Source organism: Leopardus geoffroyi, chromosome A1 (genome assembly GCF_018350155.1).
Source record: "Leopardus geoffroyi isolate Oge1 chromosome A1, O.geoffroyi_Oge1_pat1.0, whole genome shotgun sequence".
Taxonomy (NCBI): domain Eukaryota; kingdom Metazoa; phylum Chordata; class Mammalia; order Carnivora; family Felidae; genus Leopardus; species Leopardus geoffroyi.
Window position 1 is genome coordinate 125,000,829 of NC_059326.1, and position 27,830 is coordinate 125,028,658.

The window sequence follows — 27,830 nt, forward strand, 5'->3', positions numbered from 1 at the left end:
ACAAATTTATTGATTTTCAAATTCATCTATTAGCACATTTAGAAGGCAGAGTGATTTTTTTTACCCCAGATTTGGATAGCATATCATAGTTCCATTACTGTGTGATGTTACCAGTAATGCATTTAGACTGATCTGTTTGTGGTAAATTAATTAACTTAAACATAGTAGTTCTTAATGGAATGTGTCAGCTGAGAGATAGGGATGTACCAAGGAAACTTACTAATCAAGTTTTTGCATTGCTGCTTTATATTCTTCCTGGGACTAAGAGGTATTTTTGAACATTCATTTTTCATTGTATCTTTTTCTTGATTTATGTAGGCACAGGAAAAACAGCCCCTTTAGTTTGATATTTACTCATGTATAAGTGTGTCTACCTAAAGACTAGCCTTGGTGTTTTACCTTCATTGTGTCAGTAACTTTGGAAGCTCCTGAAGTCCATCCACTAGCCTCATGTGTTAATTATACAATATTTACTTTTCCTGCAAAGTAGTTTTATCAGACTCATATTTGAATATTGGTATGAATATGTGACCAAGAAAGGTGCCTTTTAATCATAAAATAGTGTTGAGTAGAGTTAAATAAAAATGCAGCTCATAAAACAATCTAGAATCTTTTCTTTCTTCACTTGGGGCACCTGGGTGGCTCAGTCGTTTGAGCGTCCAACTCTTGGTCTCAGCTCAGGTTATGATCTCACAGTTTGTGAATTCAAGTCCTGCATCGGGCTCTGCACTGACAGCATGGAGCCTGCTTGGGATTCTGTCTCCTCTCTCTACCCCTACCCCCACTTGCTCTCTGTACCTTTCTCAAAATAAATAAAAATTAAAAGAATAATGTATTCTCCATTCATCATAATATTGTCCTAGTTGGTAGTTATCAATATGTTATTTACATTTAAAAACATTTTAATGGTGTTTGAATTTATAACAGTTACAACTACCAGTAATTCACTTATCAATCCGTTAGTGTTTATTCATTATTCTGTAGTCTTGCTTTAAATATATTTATATATTTTTACTACATATCTAAGAACATATGGTACAGAACAATGTAGCTAAAATACACTTTTTAAATTTTATTTATTTTTTAGAGAGAATCTTAAGCAGGCTCCACGCCCAGCACAGAGCCCTGTGTGAGATTTGATCTCACAACCGTGAGATCATGACCTGAGCCAAAATCAGGAATCAGGTGCTCAACTGACTGAGCCATCCAGGCACCCCTAAGATTTTATTTTAAGTAAATCTGTACTCCCAACATGGGGTTCAAACTTACAGCCCCAAGATCAAGAGTCCCATGCTCCACTGACTGAGACAGTCAGATGCCCCACAGTACGCTTTTCTTTTTGATTCACTTGAATTCTCTAAAAGGAGACCTTCAGGCATATAGTTTACTCCATAGACTCGGTCATGGGTAATTGACTGCCAAAAAAATTCCACATGGAGTTGCTACCTTGAAGAATGCTTTGATACTGTCTAGTGGCTCTCTGCCTTTTGTAAACTCCGTTGTTATATTTGCACAATGATTGTTCATTCAGTATTTTAAAAATTACTGATTTAGAAGTCAGAAAACCTTTTGATCAAAACCACAATGAGATACTACCTCACACCTCGCTAACATTATTGGTGAGGACGTAGAGAAAGAGGATCTCTTTTGCCTGCTGGTAGTAATGAAAACTGATGCAGTCGCTCTGGAAAACAGTATGGACGTTCCTCAAAAAATTAAAAATAGAGCTACCCTACAACCCAGCAATCACACTACTAGGTATTTATCCAAGGGATACAGGTGTGCTGTTTCGAAGGGACACATGCACCCCAAGGTTTATAGCAGCGCTATTGACAGTAGCCAAAGTATGGAAAGAGCCCAAATGTCCATGGATGGATGAATGGATAAAGAAGATGTGGTACGTACACACACACACACAATGGAGTATTACTTGGCAATCAAAAAGAATGAAATCTTGCCATTTGCAACTATATGGATGGAACTGGAGGGCATTAAGCTAAGTGAAATTAGTCAAAGAAAGACAAATATCGGGGCGCCTGGGTGGCTCAGTCGGTTAAGCGTCCGACTTCAGCTCAGGTCACGATCTCGCGGTCCGTGAGTTCGAACCCCGCGTCGGGCTCTGGGTTGATGGCTCAGAGCCTGGAGCCTGCTTCGGATTCTGTGTCTCCCTCTCTCTCTGCCCCTCCTCCATTCATGCTCTGTCTCTGTCTCAAAAATAAATAAACGTTTAAAAAAAATTAAAAAAAAAAAGACAAATATCATATGACTTCACTCATGAGGAATTTAAGATACAAAACAGATGAACATAAGGGAAGGGAAGCAAAAATAATATAAAAACAGGGAGGGGGACAAAACATAAAATACTCTTAAATATAGAGAACAAACAGAGGGTTACTGGAAGGGTTGTGGGAGGGGGGATGATCTAAATGGGTAAGGGGCATTAAGGAATCTACTCCTGAAATCATTGTTGCAAAATATGTTAACTAACTTGGATGGAAATTAAACAGTAAATAAGTTTTTTAAAAAAGCTTTTGAATATTCTTCTTGTTCTCTTTGAAATTGTTTTTATGTCCCAGAGGCACTAATTTATGCTAGAAGTTATGAGTTAAATAGGCTGTGTGTATCTGCTGGGTACAATATCTACACAGTGTTATTTCCTAGGTATTTGTTTATTATTAGAAGTGATAACCAGCTACTCTGACTCTGAATCAGCAATTGTTTATGGAGCCCATGACATACGTTGCTCTGAGCGCTCTGTTCGTAGCTATAGGAGGTGCCAGAGAAAGGCCCTGCCATCAAAGCACTTGCACTTTTCTTGTCTAGGTTGGCCTAAGTTAGCTAGTGAACAAATGACTGCAGTATGATTACCCATTAATATATTTTATTGGTTTAATTTTGGTTAATTTCATACATACTCTTCATGTGTCTATACCACTTTCAACTTTTCCAAATCTCGTCAATTTTGCTTAATTAAATTTAATCTTAAAATTCAAATGGAGTGACAGTTTGGTTGAAACTAATCCATGAGGTCAGATAAACTGATTTTTAGTTTATTTTTAGCATATATTTAGCATATATTTTTAGCATTTTTGGAATAATTTATAAATATGAATCCATCAGAATCACTAAGGTGGTATTAAACTGCTTATAATCATTGTTGACAATAAGTTGTATTACTGTCTTTGATCTTTGGCCTCCATATTATTTAACTCTTGATGTTATTGACCAGAATACGGGCTTTTTGAAAGTGAGATTCTGTGCCTGTATCACTCAAAGGACTAAATAAGATTTGTACAATACTAGAAATAGCTGTCTCTCCCCATAAAGACTTTCTTTTTTAATATTTATTTATTTATTTTGAGAGAAAGAGCACAAGCAGGGGAGGGGCAGAGAGAGAAGGAGAGAATCCCAAGCAGGCTTCCTGCTATCAGCACAGAACCTGTTGTGGGACTTGAACCCACGAACAGTGAGATCATGACCTGAGCTGAAATCAGAGTCAGATGCTTAACTGAGCCACCCAGGTGGGACCCCCCTCCCCCACAAAGACTTCTGATAGAAAGTCTACATAATATAAAACTGGTTATATCATGGCCATACCCACATTAACAAATCAGTAGGGGGGGTTGGTGCCTGGGTGGCTCAGTTGGTTAAGCATCCAACTCTTTTTTTTTAATGTTTACTTATTTTTGAGAGAGAGAGTGAGCGAGTGCATGCAACTGAGTAGGGAAGGGTCAGATAGAGATGGAGACACAGAATCCGAAGCAGGCTCCAGGCTCTGAGCTGTGAGCACAGAGCCTGACATGGAGCTCGAACTCACGAATCATGAGGTCATGACTGGAGCCGAAGTCAGACACTTAACTGACTGAGCCACCCAAGTGCCCCAAGCATCCAACTCTTGATTTTGGCTCAGGTCATGATCTTGTGGTTCGTGAGTTCGAGCCCCACGTTGGTCTCTGCATTGACCGTGCAGAGCCTATTTAGGATTCTCTCTCTCTCCCTCTCCCTGCTTCTCTCCTGCTCCCTCTCTCTTTCAAAATAAATAAATAAACCCAAAAAAATAAATAAATAAATCAGTAGACCTTTGTTGTGACAAAGGTTTACTCTGTATAGAAAAAAAAAAGCAATTGCCTATTTCTTGTTGTAAATCAGTAGGACTTGTGCCATCATTCTCAGGTTCATATATTACTGAACATAACTTGAGTAAAATCTTTTGGGGACTAATTTTCATAACATGAGCCATTTTTATATATTATTTCTTATGTAAAATTAGATATGTTATAAATGCTGGAAGATGGAAAAAAAAAAAAAGACAGAAAGGTTGGACTGGCCATTGATTTTGATCTTTCCTGCTCAGTAGCAGCCCACATCTCTCGAGAAATTATCTCATGGGAAAATAGAGCTGTTACAGATATTTTGGCTTCATATCTTGGTCAACAAATTTTAAGCACTTGTAATCATTTTATTTTTGCCCTATAGGATATAAGAGACTGTGGAATCATTCATATGTGGCTTTAAATCCTGTATTCTTCACATACAGACTTTATCACCTTGGAGATGTTACTTAACCTCCTTGGCTTTTTGTTTTTGTTTTTGTTTTTTTGCCAATGGGATAATAAAAGTTCCATGTCTTGGGAATTGACTGAGGTGACTGACCCATGTGGAACTGTTAGCGCAGTGCCCTGTCGATGTTAAGGGATTGTTAGCCTCTTTTGTTAGCCATATGCTTCACCAGACTCTCTCCCCAGTCTTACCTAAGTCATTCCTTCTCTTGACCTTTACTTGGAAACTTAAATTTTAAGGGTCCCACAACAGACTTGTTTTGGAAGGGGGTTCTTCTTCTCTTACTCTCCTCTCCCCTTGGTAACAAAATCTGTGGGTTTTAGCATAAGAATTCCTACTCTTATGGGAACTTCCCAAGCGGACCTCAGTTGTGTGGCTCTTAATTGTGCCTGTCCCAAATAATTCAGTGTATTTCCAGGGTTCTGTGAGATTCCTTGGATACTGAAAGAATGAAGATTCTTTCTATATAAAGTTATCCATAATGTGAACTGTTTGACAATCTTCATATATACTAAAGTTAAACCCCTTAATTTCCAGAAAGGTTTCATATGATCATTATACACTCCTATTACAGTGAAATGCTCTATTAATGAAGAGAATTAATGAGCTTTTAAATTCTTAGTCACCATTGTAAAAACTTGTTTAAACTTCTTTGTATTCTTATCAGATAGATAAATAGCACAGATACCTGGCGTTGACTCATTGTAAAAACAAAATCAGAATTGACAATGACCTGCCATAGCAGTCAGAGTCAGATTGACCAAGGTCTGAATCCTGGTCCTGCTCCTTATATATTGTCTGACCCCAGGCTTGTAAGCCCGCCTCTCCAAGCCTCAGATGGTAATGACCTCATGTGGTTATTGGGAGGGTGAAGTACCTGTAAATATATATAAAGCACCTAACACCTTGCCTGTCATGTAACATTAACTTTTTCTATTATGACGTAAGTCTGGCCATTACTTCTCCATATTACTAGTTGACTAACATATTTCCATGCTAAAAATGAACTATTTAAGAAATAGCTTTTAAAAATTATAGTTAACTTGGTAGGATTCTATTTTTGAGTGTTTTTCGAATATCCTCTGTGTGCCAGAGCAATGAGCTGTGTTAGTGCTGTAGTCAGACTCTTTAGGGATGCAGGGAAGAGAGAGATTATGGGGTTTATTTCAGTACAATGTAAAAAGGACCCATGAAGTTTCCTCCATTGCAGTGAACACATGCAGTCTCTGGAGAACTTGGTTATTCACCACCCAGGGAAGTGTAAAAGTAGCTCTTATCGGGTAACAGCATATCAGGGGACCCAGGTACAACTCTCATGTTTATTTTCATTGCTTCTTTCCGTCCTTCCATCGCTGACCTCATCTTCCTTCTAATTTCTCTTTGCTCTCCCTTATTTTGTCTCACTGTTCCTAGTTACTGCTTTTTTCTCTATTTCGGTGCCATTCTTCCTACAGTGACACATCCATGTATCTTGCAAACTCCCACAGTGGGCAGATCTGGTTAAAATATAACAATACCATCTACTATAGAGGGTCTTTGGATGAGGGCAAATTATTGCACTGGCCAACTGTGACTGCTGGAGGGATTCACGTTTATAAACCATAGTGCCTTTGAGCATCAGACACTACCCTCAGAAGGGGAGGTGGGGGCGCCTGGGTGGCGCAGTCGGTTAAGCGTCCGACTTCAGCCAGGTCACGATCTCGCGGTCCGTGAGTTCGAGCCCCGCGTCGGGCTCTGGGCTGATGGCTCAGAGCCTGGAGCCTGTTTCCGATTCTGTGTCTCCCTCTCTCTCTGCCCCTCCCCCGTTCATGCTCTGTCTCTCTCTGTCCCAAAAATAAATAATAAAACGTTGAAAATAAATAAATGAACATTTAAAAAAAGAAGGGGAGGTGGCTATGACTAGATAGGTGCCCTGGCTTCGACTTGGATGCCTTTTGTGGCTTGTCCAGGACATTTGCCTGGATACAAAAATGAGTATGATGTTGTGGTCTGTCCCAGAAGAGCTCCTAGTGTGGTGAGGGAAGCAGATACTTAAACCAATACTGGACTTTATGCTGTATTATAATTAATATTAACATGGTGGGAGGGAGTGGCAACTGCTGTAGAGTGGGAGTAGGAAGTTCTTGATGAAGGCATGTAAGATGATAGGGTGGTTCTGTCAGGAGAAAAAAACCATCTGCAGTAGCAGAGAGGTATGAAATATCTTGGTGTACTTGAGAGAGTATTGAGAAGAGGGCAGTGACTAGTATTTAAGGGGCTCCTGGAAGAGGGTCTATATATGATACCAGTGAGGTCAGAGAGTCAGAAGCAGAAATAGGAAAAAATCATCTAGAAGTTAAGGGAGAGGACATCTATAAGAGTGACAGTCCATTTAATAATAGCTGGTACCGTGGGAGGTCAGATAAAGAAAGGACCAAATGGCTTCATTAAGAAGGGGCCACTGAACCATTTCATTTGTTAGCAGGTAAATTCTGTCTCTTGAAAGAGACTAGAACAAGAAGCCTAACCTCAGAAGAGAAAGGTTCTCTGACACTCTAGATTGATCACAAATTTATTCTGAGGAATGTTTAGAACCAAAAAAAGCAAGAAACCTCATGTTTTCTAAATAAACAGGAAAGGAAGATAAAGCTTAATCTGTAACAGTGTTTAAGTTTCTCATATTTGTCTGGCTAAAATTTCATTTATTTTTAAAGTCTTCAAAATACTTTCCCAAAATACATTATGTTTGTTTTGTCAAAGAGTCAGAAATATACAAGCTATTACTTTAGATAAAATAACAGGTATTGGTTGTAGGTACTAGGTCAAAAATAACTCTCCAGAACACTCTTGTTTAACCAAAATGAATTAGAGGCCCTCTAATCTCCTGGTGATTTAGCAACTATCTGTTTAGATTAGTTTGTGGGTTTAAGATTAAGATTTAATATTAATATTATTATAGCTATAATGTTAATTGGATAAGATGACACATGACTTCTCTATCCATACACACATGATTTTTTTCCTAGTCAGTAGAATTAGGATTTACTGTATATTTCAGTGAAGCTAAGATCCCATTGGTTGTAAATGGAACCATTATTTTATATAAAGCCTGCCATAAATTACAACATTTGATTGTAAGAGGCATTCAGATTTCAGAGATACTAAAATGTGAAAAATACACATTTTATAATTAATGATATATAATTATTATTTATGAAGACATTAGAATATTTTGGTTTATATTTACAGATTAATTTAGGAACAACAAAAATTGCTCTACTAAATAACATCTAAACTGCAACTGTAGTCTTAATTAAAAACAGAACTATAAAAAGAATAACATGAGTAGTCATTAAATTTTAAAACTAGGAAGGTTCTTAGGGCTGTCAAAGATGTTAATACATGATTATTCATTTAATATATGCTTTGATACCTATCATAAGCCAGACATTGTTAGATGTTGTATATATAATGATGGATAAAACACTGGTCCCTGCCTTCATAGAGTTTATAGTTCTTGATTGGGGGTCGGGAAATAGGTTTGCAAATTGCAATAAGTACTTTAAAGGAAAAGTACAGTGCTGTCAAAGAATGGAACAAGGTGGGGGCGGTGCCTGGGTGGCCTAGTCAGTTGAGCATCCCGCTTCAGCGTAGGTCATGATCTCCTGATTGGTGAGTTTGAGCCCGACATCGGGCTTTCTGCTGTCAGCACAGACCCAGCTTCAGATCTTCTGTCCCCCTCTCTTTTTGCCCTTTCCCCACTCACACACTCTTGTCTCAAAGTTAAATAAACATTAAGGGGCACCTGGGTGGCTCAGTGGGTTGAGTGTCCAACTTTGGCTCAGGTCATGATCTCGGATTCATGGGTTCAAGTCCTGCATCAGCCTTTGTGCTAACAGCTCTGCAAAAGTCTGTCTGTGCAAAAGTCTTGACCAGGAAAGATGTTGGAGTTTTTTAGACAGTGAAAGAAACACAAGGGTGGGGTAGAGGTCTAGGTGATTTTCAGTTGAGATAAGACCACATGGTGCATAGCCACAGTGGACCTTTTAAACATTTTAGTCTAAGCCCAGGGGCAAACCACTGGAGGGTTTTAATAGAGGAAGTGACCCTGGCTGCTCTGTGAAACCTGGACTGGAGTAAGATTCAAAGTGAAGAAGCCCCCTTAGGAGTCTGTTAGTACAGACCAGCTAAGATGGCAACTTGACCTGAGGGATTGTGAATGGAAGATACATTTTCTTGAAGATAATTTGCCAGTATTATCAGGAATCTTAAATTTGTGTACGGTCTGACCCAGCACTTCCATTTCACTCCCTTGTTCTGAAGAAACAGATGTATGTAAAAGTTGAACTACTAGTTTGCTCATTCCCTATTATTTATTGAGAAATTGGTTTAAATAATTACAGTATTTTCAAACAAGCAAAAAGGAAAGAGGCAACTCATGCCAACTTTAAGGAGGCCACATCTTCCAGGAAGAGGTGTTTAGACAGGGAGAGTCTTCTGGTGGGTTCCTGGGAGAGAGACACTGAAAATACAGAATGGAGAAGAGATACTCCTAAAACAAATGTGGGGGAGGAGAGACATTTAGGACCAAAGGGAAGATAAGCTCTCTTGTCTGGGAGTGCAGGAGCTTCTGGTGTAAAATGTACTGCAGTTCTGCCATGTGACTTATTTTTTGAGAACTAGCCTGGGAACCTAGCCACGCCTTGCAACGTTGTTACTGGAGGGGAAAGTGTTTGCTTTTCAAACTAGAGAATTATAAGTGAATTTTTGGTATGCAGTCAGCCCATAAATTCAGTTGCCTGTAAATCTGAGCTTCCCTGGGTAAGTAGTAACTGAACAGGATGAAATTTTGTGAAAACGTTTCTCTATCCCTGCCTTTTCCTTCCCTTAGCCCTCCCCACCCCCTACTCTCTCACTCTCCTCTCCTTTTCTTCTTTCTTGTTCCTTCCCTTTCTTTCCTCTCTTCCTTTCCCTCTCCTCCCTCCTTCTCTAGTCTTCTCTTATATACCCCAAAAGTTATATTTTTTACTATAATCAGAGCAGGAAAAACAGCCAGGCACTTCTAAGTAAATAAAAGAATCTCCTTCCTTTCCTTCCTTCCTTCCTTTACCTTTTTTCTTCTCAGGTAGCCTCTTTTTTTTTTTTTTTTTTTTTTTTTGACAGCTTTTTTATACCATGTGATGGAAATACTCTACTACATGCTCTTAATGCCGATTTGCAAGTTTTCAAATGTTTTGTACTCTTTGCATTCCTAAAACTCTCTAGACCAATCTCTGCACAGGGATGTTTAACTTGTTGATTTTCACTCCCCTCCAGAATTGATGCTTTAGGAAAACCAGTTAACCATTTACTTTCTAGTGCATATTTAGTTTTAAGTTTTGGTGGTTCTCTGAAGATAGTGCTGCTCTGTGGTTGTAATTATCTGGAAAATTCCTAGAGGAGTTTGCATTTCACTTTTTAGTAAGCTTGCAGTTATCATCTCTGGTATTTCCTTGAGTATTTCCTTTTCCTATCTATGTAGAAAAATCAGTTCTGTAGCTTTATAGAATTTCCAAAATAGTTATTGAACTTAGCTTATTAGTATTTTTTAAATTGTTACTTCTCCCAGAGTGCAAATGCTTTAACTGTTTCCTTATGAATCAGGTTTTAAAATCCATGCATATGTATATTGTATCTGTTGTATATATCCGCATGTGGATATAAGTGTATTTGAAATTAGTGGATGCTTTACCTATTAAAGGCTAAATAATTTTAGGAGCCTTTTAGGATTAATTTTCAAAAATTACTAGCTTACAGATTATTTTATTCTGATAACTCCACAGTATATTATGGAGTAAAGGTCACATGTTTCTACCAATTTTTACATTTTATATATGGAGTGTCCCCAATACTTTGATGTGGAAATAATGTTACAAGAATACAAATCTAATCATTTAGGCTTTGAACAAATATTGTGAGATCATAGAAGATGTGGTTAGGTTTCACTTAGCTTATTAAATATTGATTTAGCTTTTTTCAGAAAATGAGAATATCCACCAGATTCTATCTATATTTACTTAAATTATTGGAAATCCTAGAGTAGTAAAATGCTCTTGTAAATATTTGTCTGTTAAATACTTCAAGTATGTGAGAGTGGTATAAATGGAAGCAGTGCAGTCTTCATGAATGTGTTTCTTAATGCAGTACTTAATGTCTTGGGATCCATTTTGTTAACTACCTGTAAACAAAGGTCTGTGTTAGTAGTATTAGTAAGCCTGCACCTTCTAAATAGAACTTTTCTTTTTAAAGGCATTATTACACTCACATTACCATACAACATTGAAAAACAGAGTATATACGATTCACAGTGACTCTTTCATACTTGGCTTAAATCGTTTGAGGTTTTAGCAGTTACCTTTTTAGTTACATGTCCACTGAAAATATAAAATACTATTTATTCTTGGAAATTTTTTATATACTAATCTCTTTCTTATTGCTCCCTCCATTTTAGTCGCGAGATGGAGAATAAAGAAACTCTCAAGGGGTTGCATAAGATGGACGATCGCCCAGAAGAACGAATGATCAGGGAGAAACTGAAGGCAACCTGTATGCCAGCCTGGAAACACGAGTGGCTGGAGAGAAGAAATAGGAGGGGCCCTGTGGTAAGTGTCTGTTTACCTGCCATAAGGGAGAAGGCATAGGAAGAGATGGGAAATTAAGCATAAGTAGATCCTCTTGTAAGCTTTTTTTTTCTTCTTGATTTTAAATGCAGTTATTTGATTTGCTTACCATTCTAGCCACTTGGAATAAAACATAGCTAAAACTATGCTCATTAAGCACCTTAAATTGTTCTAGAAACTGAACTGGTTGGATTGGGTAGCTAATGCTTAAAGCAACACTGCCCCCTACTGTCAGTGTCTAAAATCCTTTTGGTAGAGATTTATACTGTATTTTAAGAAAGAAAAGCAATTTTTCTAATGTTCTCTCTCTAAGATAGGATCCAAAGATCTGAGTTCCAGAAATCATCCAGGAAAGCAAAAACTGAATAGCCTCATAGAGTTTGAGGTAAATTTAAAAGATGCCCAGGGTTTGAGGAAAGAAACCTAGATTACTAGGATTAGGAGAGAACGTCATACTCCATCTTGTGCCATGGTTATTCTCTTTTAAGGTATACAAATACTATGAAATGTGCTTCTCATTCTTACAAAGGAGGTAGACCTCAATTGTTAAGTGATCCCGTATCAGCCTGTATCGGCAAGTTTTTTGTCCTTTATAAACAAAGATAAGTTAAGATTGATTAGGTTTGGGGTAGGCAAAGGGATGGTGGGCATAATCATAAAAGTTATTGGGCAAGCTACTCACCTGACATTTGAAACCCTTGACCTTTACCCTTGCCAAATGACCAGCTAGCTCTCCATTTATCCCACTTGCCAATTTAAGTTCAAATTGAAATTAATTAAATGTAAATAAAGTAAAAATTTAGTTCCTCAGCCACATAGCCATATTTCAAGTGCTTGATAGCCACATAGACATCCCTCATCATTGTGTTGTCTTGCACGTTCTACCTACTGGTGTTTACCCATGGAGCCAATATAGAATATATTTAATTGTTCCTTTATCTACCAGCTTTTTAAGCTGTGTTACTCATGAGTCCTTTCCTTTCCAGCTGAGCTTCCACATTTCTTCCATTTGTTTTTCATAGGAAGTAGTATGGCGAGAACCCCTCACTGTTTTAGTAATCATGTCAGAGGATAAAGATGAAGAAATCAGGAATTTATCTTAGAAAAGCGAAAGTTCTATTGAAATAACTTACAGAAGGGAGTAAATTTCTACCCAGTTACTACAAAGAACTTTTGAGTAGGTAAAGCCATTTGAATGTGTTGCTTTCTGGAGCTCCTTGTGCTAGTGGAGAGTCTAAATCTTTTGAGAATACCATAAAGCAGAAATTACAACTTTTTAAAAAGAAGCCAATAAAGCCAATCCTTTATTACATATAAACTAAGGACATTCCATTTTCTAAGACGAAATTTTGGTTTTTCTCACTGTCCCCTTTCTGGCAAATCCTTAAATACAAGACAGAGCTAAAGAGGGAAGAGATGTGTGGAATAAGACATGTGACACGTAGTCCTTAGCTCAGTTATACTACCCTGTATGTTACAGTTTACAGATTTCATATTACCCTTAAGAAGTTTATAGTCTACTTGGGAAATCTGATTGTGTTTATTGTGTCTTATATAAATTACATCAGATCCTTCTTGAAATATAAGTGAGGTATAAATATCTCCAGTTGTGAAAATGCAACTTATAAATAAAAATAAAGGCATGAAATACCACAGAACAGTTTGTGAGTATACACCAAATGTGTGGAGTGGGCAGAAAGCAATGATGACTTAGAAGAAAAATGTCAGGCTGACAGAGTTAAGGGCACTTTTGTTAAAGGTAGGATTTTAACCGAGCCTTAAAAGGTGGGTGTTTTCACCAGGTGAAGGTATGCTACCTGGTATGCTGCAGGCTAGAGATGTGGATTAGAAGGGAGAGTGGGAGTGAGAGTGCAGGACAAGGCCAGGTTAGGCGTGTGTGGTAGGCACAGCAGCTGGCTAGTAGAACAGTAGAAGAGTAGTGGAAGGAAGGTGGGGAAGGTTGGCTAAGGCTACAGTGTATGGCCTTTTGGTCATAGCTAGATTAGGTCTGTTGAGAAATAGCAGGTTTTATAGCCTGCATTTGTGCTTGAGAGATTGATCTTTTAAATATCTAGCTTCTTTTGGTGATTCTGAAATATATGTCTAAACTATTGTAACATAACATTGCAAAAAAAAAAAAAAGGCAAAATGGCTTTGTATCGATTAGACTATTTGGGCACATAAATTACTCCCATTATTGTTTTCAAGATCCTGCATTTTCTCAATAGAAATGAAAAAACATCTACTTTAATCTAGTTGAATAAGTTAACTGTAGAAGGTATAAGTGCTTATTTTTCACATTTGTTTACTAACCTGTGATTGTTGATTTTTAATGTTAAGTGATTTAGGGCACATAATAACAGATAATGCTAAATTTCTAAAATTACATAATAACATTTTAACTAGTGATAAAGCCTACGTTAATGAAATCTGTGGGTAAAAAGTCTTACATTTATATCATTTGAAGTAAGACTAAACAAAAGTTGATATGTTGTCTGTTATATTTGTATAATATTGTGTGATGAAAAACTTGAGTTCATCTCTTAGTCTGTTGTGTTCAAATTTACTTATTTTTTATATTTTTAAGTAATGAGAATATTGGAATTTTAATTTAGGTGGTAAAACCAATCCCTATTAAAGGAGACGGTTCTGAAACTCACAGCTTGGCAGCTGAGTCTCCAGGAGAAAGCCAGGCAAGCACCGCTTCACCAGCTCCCAAGGGCCGCCGCAGTCCTTCTCCCGGCAGCTCCCCGGCGGGCCGCACAGTGAAATCTGAATCTCCAGGAGTGAGGAGAAAGAGAGTCTCCCCCGTACCTGTAAGTTAATGTTTCAACAAGCATGTTAAGTTTCTACAATTTTTAGATTCATCTGTAACACAGAAAATATTGCTAGACATCTGTTAAAGCAGCACTTCTCAAAGTGTGGTCCACAAGCCCTACGTTGGGGGAAGAGGGAAGGTCCTGGGACCTTTTCTGTGGATCCGTTAATTCAAAGCAAATTTGGTAATAAAACTGAGATGTTATTTGCCCCTTTCTCTGCATTAACATTTAAATTGGTGGGTAAAGCTGCTGGTGCATTCACCTGAATTAAAGCTGTGACAATAGAAAATGTATTCTTCACTTGGGTATTTGGCATTTTCCTTAAGACTAGTTAAGTGAAGGAAGGAACTTGAAGGAAGGCAACGGAAATGTTTTTTCACCAGTGGTAAAATTTGAGATTTCAAGCAAAAATTAGAATTTTGGAAAACTATCTACCACTGTCAGCTTGACAGTTTCCCAATCCTTAAAAGAATTTTCTAATGAAATCAGTGATTTTATCAACTGTGATTTTTTTTTCCCCATATATATCGCACAGTGAAATGTGTGAACATTTGAGAGATCTGCATAACTTAGTGAACCAGTATTTTCCTGATGACCAGTGCATGATGAAACAAAACCATCCTTAGGTAAATGATCCATTCAAATTGTGTGAGATATACCATCTGGATTTTAATGTGTAACAGTAGGAAAAGTTTGTTGGTGTGGTTTCAGATTCCATATCAGTCTCCTTTAAGAAACCACTTCTTTGGAGTAGTATCAAAAAAGAGTGTTCATAATTATTGTCTTTTACAATACCTTTCCCAGCTACATATATTTGTTTTTTTTTTTATTATTTTTATTTATTTATTTATTTTTTTATTATATGAAATTTATTATCAAATTGGTTTCCATACAACACCCAGTGCTCATCCCAAAAGGTGCCCTCCTCAATACCCATCACCCACCCTCCCCTCCCTCCCACCCCCCATCAACCCTCCGTTTGTTCTCAGTTTTTAACAGTCTCTTATGCTTTGGCTCTCTCCCACTCTAACCTCTTTTTTTTTTTTCTTTTTTCCTCCCCCTCCCCCATGGGTTCCTGTTAAGTTTCTCAGGATCCACATAAGAGTGAAACCATATGGTATCTGTCTTTCTCTGTATGGCTTACTTCACTTAGCATCACACTCTCCAGTTCCATCCACGTTGCTACAAAAGGCCATATTTCATTTTTTCTCATTGCCACGTAGTATTCCATTGTGTATATAAACCACAATTTCTTTATCCATTCATCAATTGATGGACATTTAGGCTCTTTCCATAATTTGGCTATTGTTGAGAGTGCTGCTATGAACATTGGGGTACAAGTGCCCCTATGCATCAGTACTCCTGTATCCCTTGGATAAATTCCTAGCAGTGCTATTGCTGGGTCATAGGGTAGGTCTATTTGTAATTTTCTGAGGAACCTCCACACTGCTTTCCAGAGCGGCTGCACCAATTTGCATTCCCACCAACAGTGCAAGAGGGTTCCCGTTTCTCCACATCCTCTCCAGCATCTAGAGTCTCCTGATTTGTTCATTTTGGCCACTCTGACTGGCGTGAGGTGATACCTGAATGTGGTTTTGATTTGTATTTCCCTGATGAGGAGCGACGTTGAACATCTTTTCATGTGCCTGTTGGCCATCCGGATGTCTTCTTTAGAGAAGTGTCTATTCATGTTTTCTGCCCATTTCTTCACTGGGTTATTTGTTTTTCGGGTGTGGAGTTTGGTGAGCTCTTTATAGATTTTGGATACTAGCCCTTTGTCCGATATGTCATTTGCAAATATCTTTTCCCATTCCGTTGGTTGCCTTTTAGTTTTGTTGGTTGTTTCCTTTGCTGTGCAGAAGCTTTTTATCTTCATAAGGTCCCAGTAATTCACTTTTGCTTTTAATTCCCTTGCCTTTGGGGATGTGTCGAGTAAGAGATTGCTACGGCTGAGGTCAGAGAGGTCTTTTCCTGCTTTCTCCTCTAAGGTTTTGATGGTTTCCTGTCTCACATTCAGGTCCTTTATCCATTTTGAGTTTATTTTTGTGAATGGTGTGAGAAAGTGGTCTAGTTTCAACCTTCTGCATGTTGCTGTCCAGTTCTCCCAGCACCATTTGTTAAAGAGGCTGTCTTTTTTCCATTGGATGTTCTTTCCTGCTTTGTCAAAGATGAGTTGGCCATACGTTTGTGGGTCTAGTTCTGGGGTTTCTATTCTATTCCATTGGTCTATGTGTCTGTTTTTGTGCCAATACCATGCTGTCTTGATGATGACAGCTTTGTAGTAGAGGCTAAAGTTTGGGATTGTGATGCCTCCTGCTTTGGTCTTCTTCTTCAAAATTCCTTTGGCTATTCGGGGCCTTTTGTGGTTCCATATGAATTTTAGGATTGCTTGTTCTAGTTTCGAGAAAATGCTGGTGCAATTTTGATTGGGATTGCATTGAATGTGTAGATAGCTTTGGGTACTATTGACATTTTGACAATATTTATTTTTCCAATCCATGAGCAGGGAATGTCTTTCCATTTCTTTATATCTTCTTCAATTACCTTCATAAGCTTTCTATAGTTTTCAGCATACAGATCCTTTACATCTTTGGTTAGATTTATTCCTAGGTATTTTATGCTTCTTGGTGCAATTGTGAATGGGATCAGTTTCTTTATTTGTCTTTCTGTTGCTTCATTGTTAGTGTATAAGAATGCAACTGATTTCTGTACATTGATTTTGTATCCTGCAACTTTGCTGAATTCATGGATCAATTCTAGCAGACTTTTGGTGGAGTCTATCGGATTTTCCATGTATGATATCATGTCATCTGCAAAAAGCGAAAGCTTGATTTCATCTTTGCCAATTTTGATGCCTTTGATTTCCTTTTGTTGTCTGACTGCTGATGCTAGAACTTCCAGCACTATGTTAAACAACAGCGGTGAGAGTGGGCATCCCTGTCGTGTTCCTGATCTCAGGGAAAAAGCTCTCAGTTTTTCCCCATTGAGGATGATGTTAGCTGTGGGCTTTTCATAAATGGCTTTTATGATCTTTAAGTATGTTCCTTCTATCCCGACTTTCTCAAGGGTTTTTATTAAGAAAGGGTGCTGGATTTTGTCAAAGGCCTTTTCTGCATCGATTGACAGGATCATATGGTTCTTCTCTTTTTTTTTTTTTATTAATGTGATGTATCACGTTGATTGATTTGCGAATGTTGAACCAGCCCTGCATCCCAGGAATGAATCTCACTTGATCATGATGAATAATTCTTTTTATATGCCGTTGAATTCGATTTGCTAGTATCTTATTGAGAATTTTTGCATCCATATTCATCAGGGATATTGGCCGGTAGTTCTCTTTTTTTTACTGGGTCTTTGTCTGGTTTAGGAATCAAAGTAATACTGGCTTCCTAGAATGAGTCTGGAAGTTTTTCTTCCCTTTCTATTTCTTGGAATAGCTTGAGAAGGATAGGTATTATCTCTGCTTTAAACGTCTGGTAGAACTCCCCTGGGAAGCCATCTGGTCCTGGACTCTTATTTGTTGGGAGATTTTTGATAACCGATTCAATTTCTTCGCTGGTTATGGGTCTGTTCAAGCTTTCTATTTCCTCCTGATTGAGTTTTGGAAGAGTGTGGGTGTTCAGGAATTTGTCCATTTCTTCCAGGTTGTCCAATTTGTTGGCATATAATTTTTCATAGTATTCCCTGATAATTGTTTTTATCTCTGAGGGATTGGTTGTAATCATTCCATTTTCATTCATGATTTTATCTATTTGGGTCATCTCCCTTTTCTTTTTGAGAAGCCTGGCTAGAGGTTTGTCAATTTTGTTTATTTTTTCAAAAAACCAACTCTTGGTTTCGTTGATCTGCTCTACAGTTTTTTTAGACTCTATATTGTTTATTTCTGCTCTGATCTTTATTATTTCTCTTCTTCTGCTGGGTTTGGGGTGTCTTTGCTGTTCTGCTTCTATTTCCTTTAGGTGTGCTGTTAGATTTTGTATTTGGGATTTTTCTTGTTTCTTGAGATAGGCCTGGATTGCGATGTATTTTCCTCTCAGGACTGCCTTCGCTGCGTCCCAAAGCGTTTGGATTCTTGTATTTTCATTTTCGTTTGTTTCCATATATTTTTTAATTTCTTCTCTAATTGCCTGGTTGACCCACTCATTCGTTAGTAGGGTGTTCTTTAACCTCCATGCTTTTGGAGGTTTTCCAGACTTTTTTCTGTGGTTGATTTCAAGCTTCATAGCATTGTGGTCTGAAAGTATGCATGGTATAATTTCAATTCTGGTAAACTTATGAAGGGCTGTTTTGTGACCCAGTATATGATCTATCTTGGAGAATGTTCCATGTGCACTCGAGAAGAAAGTATATTCTGTTGCTTTGGGATGCAGAGTTCTAAATAGATCTGTCAAGTCCATCTGATCCAATGTCTCATTCAGGGCCCTTGTTTCTTTACTGACCGTGTGTCTAGATGATCTATCCATTTCTGTAAGTGGGGTGTTAAAGTCCCCTGCAATTACCACATTCTTATCAATAAGGTTGCTTATGTTTATGAGTAGTTGTTTTATATATTTGGGGGCTCCGGTATTCGGCGCATAGACATTTATAATTGTTAGCTCTTCCTGATGAATAGACCCTGTAACTATTATATAATGTCCTTCTTCATCTCTTGTTACAGCCTTTAAAGTCTAGTTTGTCTGATATAAGTATGGCTACTCCAGCTTTCTTTTGGCTTCCAGTAGCATGATAAATAGTTTTCCATCCCCTCACTCTCAATCTAAAGGTGTCCTCAGGTCTAAAATGAGTCTCTTGTAGACAGCAAATAGATGGGTCTTGTTTTTTTATCCATTCTGATACGCTGTGTCTTTTGGTTGGCGCATTTAATCCATTTACATTCAGTGTTATTATAGAAAGATACGGGTTTAGAGTCATTGTGATGTCTGTATGTTTTATGCTTGTAGTGTTGTCTCTGGTACTTTGTCTCACAGGGTCCCCCTTAGGATCTCTTGTAGGGCTGGTTTAGTGGTGACAAATTCCTTCAGTTTTTGTTTGTTTGGGAAGACCTTTATCTCTCCTTCTATTCTAAATGACAGACTTGCTGGATAAAGGATTCTCGGCTGCATATTTTTTCTGTCTAGCACACTGAAAATCTCGTGCCAATTCTTTCTGGCCTGCCAAGTTTCAAAAGAGAGATCAGTCACGAGTCTTATAGGTCTCCCTTTATATGTGAGGGCACATTTACCCCTTGCTGCTTTCAGAATTTTCTCTTTATCCTTGTATTTTGCCAGTTTCACTATGATATGTCGTGCAGAAGGTCGATTCAAGTTACGTCTGAAGGGAGTTCTCTGTGCCTCTTGGATTTCAATGCCTTTTTCCTTCCCCAGTTCAGGGAAGTTCTCAGCTATTATTTCTTCAAGTACTCCTTCAGCACCTTTCCCTCTCTCTTCCTCCTCTGGGATACCAATTATGCGTATATTATTTCTTTTTAGTGTATCACTTAGTTCTCTAATTTTCCCCTCATACTCCTGGATTTTTTTCTCTCTCTTTTTCTCAGCTTCCTCTTTTTCCATAACTTTATCTTCTAGTTCACCTATTCTCTCCTCTGCCTCTTCAATCCGAGCTGTGGTGGTTTCCATTTTGTTTTGCATTTCATTTAAAGCGTTTTTCAGCTCCTCGTGACTGTTCCTTAGTCCCTTGATCTCTGTAGCAAGAGATTCTCTGCTGTCCTCTATACTGTTTTCAAGCCCAGCGATTAATTTTATGACTATTATTCTAAATTCACTTTCTGTTATATTATTTAAATCCTTTTTGATCAGTTCATTAGCTGTTGTTATTTCCTGGAGATTCTTCTGAGGGGAATTCTTCCGCTTGGTCATTTTGGATAGTCCCTGGCGTGGTGAGGACCTGCAGGGGACTTCCCCTGTGCTGTGGTGTATAACTGGAGTTGGTGGGCGGAGTCGCAGTCAGACCTGATGTCTGCCCCTGGCCCACCGCTGGGGCCACAGTCAGACTGGTGTGTGCCTTCTCTTCCCCTCTCCTAGGGGCGGGATTCACTGTGGGGTGGCATGGCCCGTCTGGGCTACTTGCACACTGCCAGGCTTGTGATGCTGGGGATCTGGCGTATTAGCTGGGGTGGGTAGGCAAGGTGCACAGGGGCAGGAGGGGCAGGCTTAGCTCTCTTCTCCTTAGGTGATCCACTTCAGGAGGGGCCCTGTGGCAGCGGGAGGGAGTCAGATCCGCTGCCGGAGGTTTGGCTCCTCCGCAGAAGCACAGAGTTGGGTGTTTGCGTGGAGCGAGCAAGTTCCCTGGCAGGAACTGGTTCCCTTTGGGATTTTGGCTGGGGGGTGGGCGGGAGAGATGGCGCTGGCGAGCGCCTTTGCTCCCCACCAAACTGAGCTCTGTCGTCCGGGGGCTCAGCAGCTCTCCCTCCCTTTGTCCTCCAGCCTTCCCGCTTTCCGAGCAGAGCTGTTAACTTATGACCTCCCAGACGCTAAGTCGCGCTTGCTGTCAGAACACAGTCCGTCAGGCCGCTTTTGCCCGCCAGACTCGGGGGCTCTGCTTGGCCGGCGAGCCGCCCCTCAGCCCCAGCTCCCTCCCGCCAGTCCGTGGAGCACGCACCGCCTTGCCGCCCTTCCTACCCTCTTCCGTGGGCCTCTCGTCTGCGCTTGGCTCCGGTGACTCGTTCTGCTAATCCTCTGGCGGTTTTCTGGGTTATTTAGGCAGGTGTAGGTGGAATCTAAGTGATCAGCAGGACGCGCGGTGAGCCCAGCGTCCTCCTACGCCGCCATCTTCCCTCCTCTCTCCAGCTACATATATTTGTAAAGCCGCATTTTCTTCATGTACTTTAACCAGAACATAGTATCACAGCAGACTGAATGCAGAAGCATCAATGAGAATCCAGCTGTCTTCTATTTTAAATCAGACATCAGAGATTTACAAAATGATAGGTGCTAACTTCCAGAGAGAAAATGAAAGAATGAGACCTCTAGTGGCAAAATGCAAGTTAAAATTGACTTTCTAAACTTGAAGAGCAAAATGAGTGAATGGTAGAATGATTAAGGTCATGCCTACCAAGGGGAGATTTGCATATAAATCCTTCCAGAAGTAAATTTTAAGTGAATCTTTTCACATTAAAGCCCAAGATACCTACCAGTATTTATTGGCTTTATGTTGACACACCTTTAAATGAGCTATTAAAAAAAAAACAAAACTTAAAATAAGAACAATCATGAATCTGCAAATTAGGTGGAGCTCAGCAAGAGTGACTTCTGTCTGTTCCTCATGGCATCTGTGGAAGTTAGAATATCCAAAATGCTTCCTTACTCCCATATCCGGTGTTTCAGCTGGGATGCTAGAACAGTTGGGGGCTGCTGACATCTCTTTCGTTCTCACAGCACAACACCAAGTGTTGCAAGGTAAGAGAGAACATGAAACATATTTTCTCTCACAGTCCTAAGAGGGAATCCACCCTGCTGACATCTGCTCTTGGACTTCTAACCTCTGAAACTGTGAAACAAATTTCTGTTAAGCCAAAAAAAAAAGTGTATCAGGAGGGCAAGTCCAGTGTGGAAGTTCTTATAAAGCTGCCTTATTTCCTAATGCCTTATTGCCCAAAAGTAGTTACATGCCAGTTGCAAACCCAGAATCAGTGTGGTGGGGGACTCCACAAGGGTGCAAGTACTGGGCAGTGTGGTTCATAGGAGCCATCAAAGTAAAAGTCTACCACGAGTACATACAAATTACATTTTCCCTGCCCTCTCCCACTTTAGGATAGATGTCAAAGTTACCCCTCATTTAACAGCAACTTAGCATTTCATTATCTGGATAAATCATAGTTTAATGAACTTCATAGTAATGGACATTTATATTCCTTCTTCACTTTCATTACTAAAAAAAAGTATGCAAACATACTTTTTAGGCATACATCATTTTGCACATCTGTGAGCAAATCCATAGTATGAATACTTAGGTCATATAGCATGTACACGTGTACTTTTTTTTTTTAATAACTGCCTGTTAAAAAATAATGGCTGTATTTGAGATATAATTCCTATACAGTACAGTTTACCTGTTTAAGTTATATAGTTCCTTGGTTTTGGTCTACTCAGAGTTATAGCCATCACAGCAGTCAACTTTAAAACATTTTCATCATCCCAGAAACCCCAGACCAATGAGCAGTCTATCCTCAGCCCTAGGCAACCATTAATGTACTTTCTGACTCTATATATAATTTGCCTTTTCTGGTCATTACATATACAGTAAATGGAGTCATGCAGTATATGTGGTCTTTTGTGACTGGCTTCTTTCACACAGCATCATATAAGTTGTATCCATACTCTCTTTGTTTTAGTTTTGTTTTCCCCCACAAACTGTGTTTACTTATCAGTGTGTGCATTGGGCACCTGGGTGGCTCAGTCAGTTAAGCATCCGACTTCAGCTCAGGCCATGATCTCACTATTCATGAGTTCAAGCCCCGCATTGGTCTCTCTGCCGTCAGCAGCATGGAGCCTGCTTCAGATCCTCTATTCCCCACTCACTCTTGCTCTCCCCTGCTCCCACTCTCAAAAATAAATAAACATTAAAAAAATTTTTTTAAATTATCAGTGTGTGAATTTTTGCCATGTGCATTCATATTTTTTTTTTTTTTAACGTTTATTTATTTTTGAGACAGAGAGAGACAGAGCATGAACGGGGGAGGGGCAGAGAGAGAGGGAGACACAGAATCGGAAACAGGCTCCAGGCTCTGAGCCATCAGCCCAGAGCCCGACGCGGGGCTCGAACTCACGGACCGCGAGATCGTGACCTGAGCTGAAGTCAGACGCTTAACCGACTGCGCCACCCAGGCGCCCCTGTGCATTCATATTTTAACACAAAGTATTAGTTGTGCCATATCATTCTTCCTCTTTTTTGTTGTTTAACATTCAAAACTAATTTCTGATACACCCACTTCTCTTTATGTTTAAAAGTACTCCATTTTTTTTAAGTTTATTTATTTTGAGAAAGAGCAAGAAAGAGCTGGGAAAGGGCAGAGAGAGAAGGAAAGAGAGAGAACCCCAAACAGGGTCCACACTGTCACTGTGATTACAGGGCTCAAATTCACGAACTGCAAGATGATGACCTGAGCTGAAATGAAGAGTCAGACGCTTAACTGAGCCACCAGGCACCCCAGAAGTACTATACTTTTAAGTTATAGAAGATAACATTCTTTTGTGTGGATATACACATTTGGCTTATACATTCATCAGTTGATGGACATTTGGGTTATTCCCACTCTTTGGTTATTATATATAATGCTGTTGTGAACATGTGTATATGAATCTTTGGGTGGACATAACTTTTCACTTCTCTTGGGTTTATACCTAGAAGTGGAATTGCTGGGTCATGTTTTCCATAGGAGCTGTACCATTTTATTTCCCTACCAGCACGGCTCTAATGCTTCGTGTTCTCACCAACATTTATTATCTTTAACGATTAAATTAGGTGTCAAAAAGAATTAGAATTCCCACTGACCACTGATGGAAAGACCAAGTTCTAGGGGAATCAGTGAGGTAGAATGAGAGTGGTATATGTCACCCTCACCACAGGAGAAGTTTTATCAGCCTTTGGTGAGATGTCTTAATCTGGGGAAAGTCCCTTCCATTAGTTCTCTACAGACTGCACCATGGGAGGAATTGCATGGCAGCATTTATATGCTCTTGCAAAAGAGCATTTGGTAACACCTTAAGTGGAAGTGAGGAAACTGGATATTTAATTTTTATCACTAGAAACAAGTCATTGTGCTTGCTTCTAAGTGAATTGTTATGCTTTCCATCTTGGTTTACATAATACTCTTCAAAGAACTCAAATATTTACAATTTGTAAAATTATCACATGGTTGTCTCACTTGGCCAGATATTTATCATTATTTATAGGGATGACTGTGATTTTAGAAGTTTCTTTGTGATGAGTATGTCAAATAAAAGCATTTGCAATATGCATTTTGTCCCATTATATTTGGGGGCATTTTTTCAGAATATAAAATACCACATGGCCATCTGATACGACCTTTTTTTTAAGGTAGTGTTTCTTATCAAGAAGTAAGCAATTTACCTAATACAAAAACAATGTTGTGAAGTTTCAGAGCGGGAGAATCACACCACCTAGAAGAGCCCCTTCCCCGGATGGCTTCTCACCATACAGCCCTGAGGAGACAAACCGCCGTGTAAACAAAGTCATGCGGGCCAGGCTGTACTTACTGCAACAAATAGGACCCAACTCTTTCCTGATTGGAGGAGACAGCCCAGACAATAAATACCGGGTGTTTATTGGGCCTCAGGTAGGATCTTTCACCATTCTACAGTTTATTAGTATCTGTTCTTCTTAAGTTTAGATGACTTATTTCTCTTAAGTAAACTAAAGTGAGTTTAAAAAATATTTTGGGCTGATAAACATTTTTATTTAATGTATTTGTGAAGGTTTCTACCTGAGAATACAGATTTGATCTATTTAATAAATTTACCAAAAATAAGAGATTAGTTCATACATAGACTTTTCTTGCATATCCTTATATATCTTACTTAAGAATAATGAAGCAAATAGAAACTTTGTTAAACTTGGAAATATAAAAAAAAGTGATCATCTTAGGAATTCTAATAGAGCTAGAGATTTGTTAACCCATCAGTTCTCTTTTAACTCTCTAGAACTGCAGCTGTGGACGTGGAACATTTTGTATCCATCTGTTATTTGTTATGCTCCGGGTGTTTCAACTAGAACCTTCAGACCCAATGTTATGGAGAAAAACTTTAAAGAATTTTGAGGTAATTTTTAATAAGTACCTTAGAGTAAAATTGTTAATAAATTTTTACGGCTCATTCCTGACACTTCTCCATGAGGAGTCATTTTGAAGTTATAAAGACACAGAAGAATTATTTGAGCCTTATCTCTTATAATCTATTGACTTTTTCCTCCAGACTGAAAAGAATGTGAACACTGACCTGCTGTTATTTTGAAGCTCTTAAATTGGCTTTGTGAAAAACTTATGAAATACAAGACAAATAATTCAACCTCTATAGAATTCTTTATATGTTATTATGGCATGAATATCATTGTTACTGTTTTTTTTTCAATGTTAGGTTGAAAGTTTGTTCCAGAAATATCACAGTAGGCGTAGCTCAAGGATCAAAGCTCCATCTCGTAACACCATCCAGAAGTTTGTTTCACGCATGTCAAATTCTCATACATTGTCATCATCTAGTACTTCTACATCTAGTTCAGAAAACAGGTTAGTACTATTTAAGGAATTAAAAGCATTAATCTAGTGTTACTTTTTAATTTTAGAGGTAATTTTGTATACCTACTTGTTAAGCTGCTCTAAAGTAATTGACCTATTGAACCTTGGCTTTGAAGTTAAAATCAAGGGTAAACAACATAGATCATCTGAGCATGTGTGTGTATACACACATATATATGCATATATATATGCGGACTTCTCGTCCTGAAAAACCACACTGTTGAAAAATGGCACCTTAAATATCAGAGTATAGTAGAGTCATTTAACAAGAAAAATCAAGTGGCAAGTATAAATATAAGTGGCTACTGTTTATCAGTCATTACTTTGTGCCAAGCATCTAATACGTTGTCTTATTCTGTTCATAGGCCAACCTCATTAGGTAGGTTTTATCACTCTTTTGCAGATAATGAAGGTGCAGCACTGTGTAAAAAATATATCTATAGTTTTATTAACAAATTATATACAAGGCAAATGGTTTTCCAAAATCACTTTGAAATGCAGGATCTCTAAATTGTATGACATCACTACTTCTTTCATAGATCTTTTCAGGGAATCCTCATTACAGGCTGTTTTACTTGTGAGAGCCCAAGGATACTCTTGGAAACAGACTAATCAATTGTAATTAAGAGATACAGTAACCATTAATCACAATTATTACTTAAAATCTACGGCACTTCTCAAACTTTTTCATTGCCTAGCTGATAAGAATGAACATACAATACTGAAGGATAGATATAGCCTAAAATGACCAGTGTGAAAAATTTTTCAAGTCTCTAGTATTATAAAAATTCTTGTCAGTTATCTTTCTTTTCCAAGTTCCTTATTGGGTTTAATGTAAAAATGAGTTTTTCAAATCACTCCAGAAAAGAGTGCTGCTTTTCATAAAAGGGTACCTCCTATGTGTTCCTGAGGCACCTGTTTGAGAAGCACGGGTCTAAGTGATTAAATCCCATCTTCATCCATCAGTTTTTTACGTATTGTAACTACTTCAAAATTCACAAATAGAAAGTAATCAGATCAAGGGATTTGTGAAAAATGGAGAGACCAGTTTTTTCACCTATAGGAAAAGTAAATGTTTGAATTTCCTTATTTTTGGTTAAATGAATTTGTTTTAGAATCATAGAGTTTTACAAGCTTTTTGGGAATTAGAGATTTCTAGTTTATGTGGTTCCATGATAAGTGAAGCCAAAAGAGGTCATGCCACTCAGGTGAGCAAAGGCAGAACCAGAACCTCAGCATCTTGACTTTTAGTTCAGAACTCTTTCTCTTACTACTTATCTCTTCTAAATAGATGAAAAGAATGAATTTTATTTCTCAAGCTTCCTGACCCAAACTTATTCTGGACCCTTTCTCCTTTTGGTTGACATTCCTGTAGCTTTTTATTTTGGAAAAAATAAAAAATGTTTAAAACCAGGTAGCTGAAGTTAAGTTAGAAAGTGTCTCTCTAAAATAAACAAAGGTACCTTCCAAATATGGGCTGGCTATACTATAGATATTAATTCATTTGGATTAATGTATCCATGCAGAGAAACCACAGAAGCTATAATCTAGATTTTACTGAGATTATACTGTGTTGCTAAGTAGGTTATGTTTCACGTAATCACAAATTTTTATATCTAAAGATTAAAATAAAAAGAAACTTATCTGGAAACCTGATTGCATTGTATTAATTTTAAATTATATAAGAAACAGTAAAAAAACAATTAGGACAATCGGAATATACTTTAAAAACTTTACCAAAAAAAGTAAAGCTGCAAACAGGAACCTAAGGTCCCAGTACATAAGTGGGCAAAGGGCATGAAGACAGTATTGACACAAGAATTCCGTAGGGCACCTGGGTGGCTCAGTTGGTTAAGCGTCCTGACTCTTGATTTCAGCTCAGTTCATGATCTCATAGTTCTTGAGGTCAGGCCCCATGTTGGGATCTGCACTGACAGTGTGGAGCATGCTTGGGATTCTCTCTCTTTTTTCAAAATAAGTAAATAAACTTAAAAAAAAAAAAATTGAAACAAACATGAAAATGGTTTAGTTAACCTGATAACTAAGAAAATGGTCATTAAAAAAAAAAAAGGTATCAGATTTATTTAGAGACTTTGTAATGAAGACCATTCAGTTCTTGTGTAAGGATTTGCTTCACTGTATGTCAAGTGCTATATAGCCTTTCTGGAAAAAAAAAAAAAATGTGATTTTTTAAATGTTTGTATTTGTTGATCCAGTAAATGTACCTTTTTTTAAGAAAAAAATTTTAATCTGAGAAATGCACAAGACTTATAAATATGACTGTCACAGTATTGTGAAAAATTGAGAATAGCTTAAACGTGGAGCAAGGGAGTGGTTAAAGTATACCCATATTAGGAATAGTTCACGCAGCCGTTAAAATTATGCTTCTGAAGAATACTGAATGGCATGAAACAAAATCTAGGTTGTAATGCTGTATGTCATGCATGAACCCAATATTTATATATATAAAGGGTATTATGGGTACATACATACTATAATGACCAAAAATTTTAATGGTTATCAATAAGTGGCATTATTACACTTTTTTATACTTTAAATACTTTG

General features: G+C 38.2%; 1 protein-coding gene and 1 long non-coding RNA gene across 6 annotated transcripts in view; one reads left to right on the forward strand and one right to left on the reverse strand.

The window, feature by feature from the left end:
- Window positions 1-27,830, forward strand: part of MAP3K1 (mitogen-activated protein kinase kinase kinase 1) — an 83,029-nt gene that overhangs the window by 33,831 nt on the left and 21,368 nt on the right. For all 3 annotated transcript variants that reach the window (XM_045493622.1, XM_045493637.1, XM_045493629.1), the window contains exons 2-6: window positions 11,030-11,180; window positions 13,814-14,014; window positions 24,111-24,311; window positions 24,676-24,792; window positions 25,108-25,256. In XM_045493622.1, the coding sequence (XP_045349578.1) occupies window positions 11,030-11,180; window positions 13,814-14,014; window positions 24,111-24,311; window positions 24,676-24,792; window positions 25,108-25,256 (819 nt within the window). The remainder of the gene's footprint in view (window positions 1-11,029; window positions 11,181-13,813; window positions 14,015-24,110; window positions 24,312-24,675; window positions 24,793-25,107; window positions 25,257-27,830) is intronic.
- Window positions 1-27,830, reverse strand: part of LOC123605945 — an 81,212-nt gene that overhangs the window by 1,826 nt on the left and 51,556 nt on the right. Inside the window, exons 5-6 of one of the 3 annotated variants that reach the window (XR_006716026.1) lie at window positions 13,859-14,012; window positions 12,521-12,599 (exon numbers count right to left, since the gene is read on the reverse strand). This is a non-coding gene — a long non-coding RNA (uncharacterized LOC123605945). Of the gene's footprint in view, window positions 1-12,520; window positions 12,600-13,745; window positions 14,013-27,830 lie in introns of those variants that run through there. The other 2 variants (XR_006716023.1, XR_006716025.1) reach the window with 2 other exon arrangements.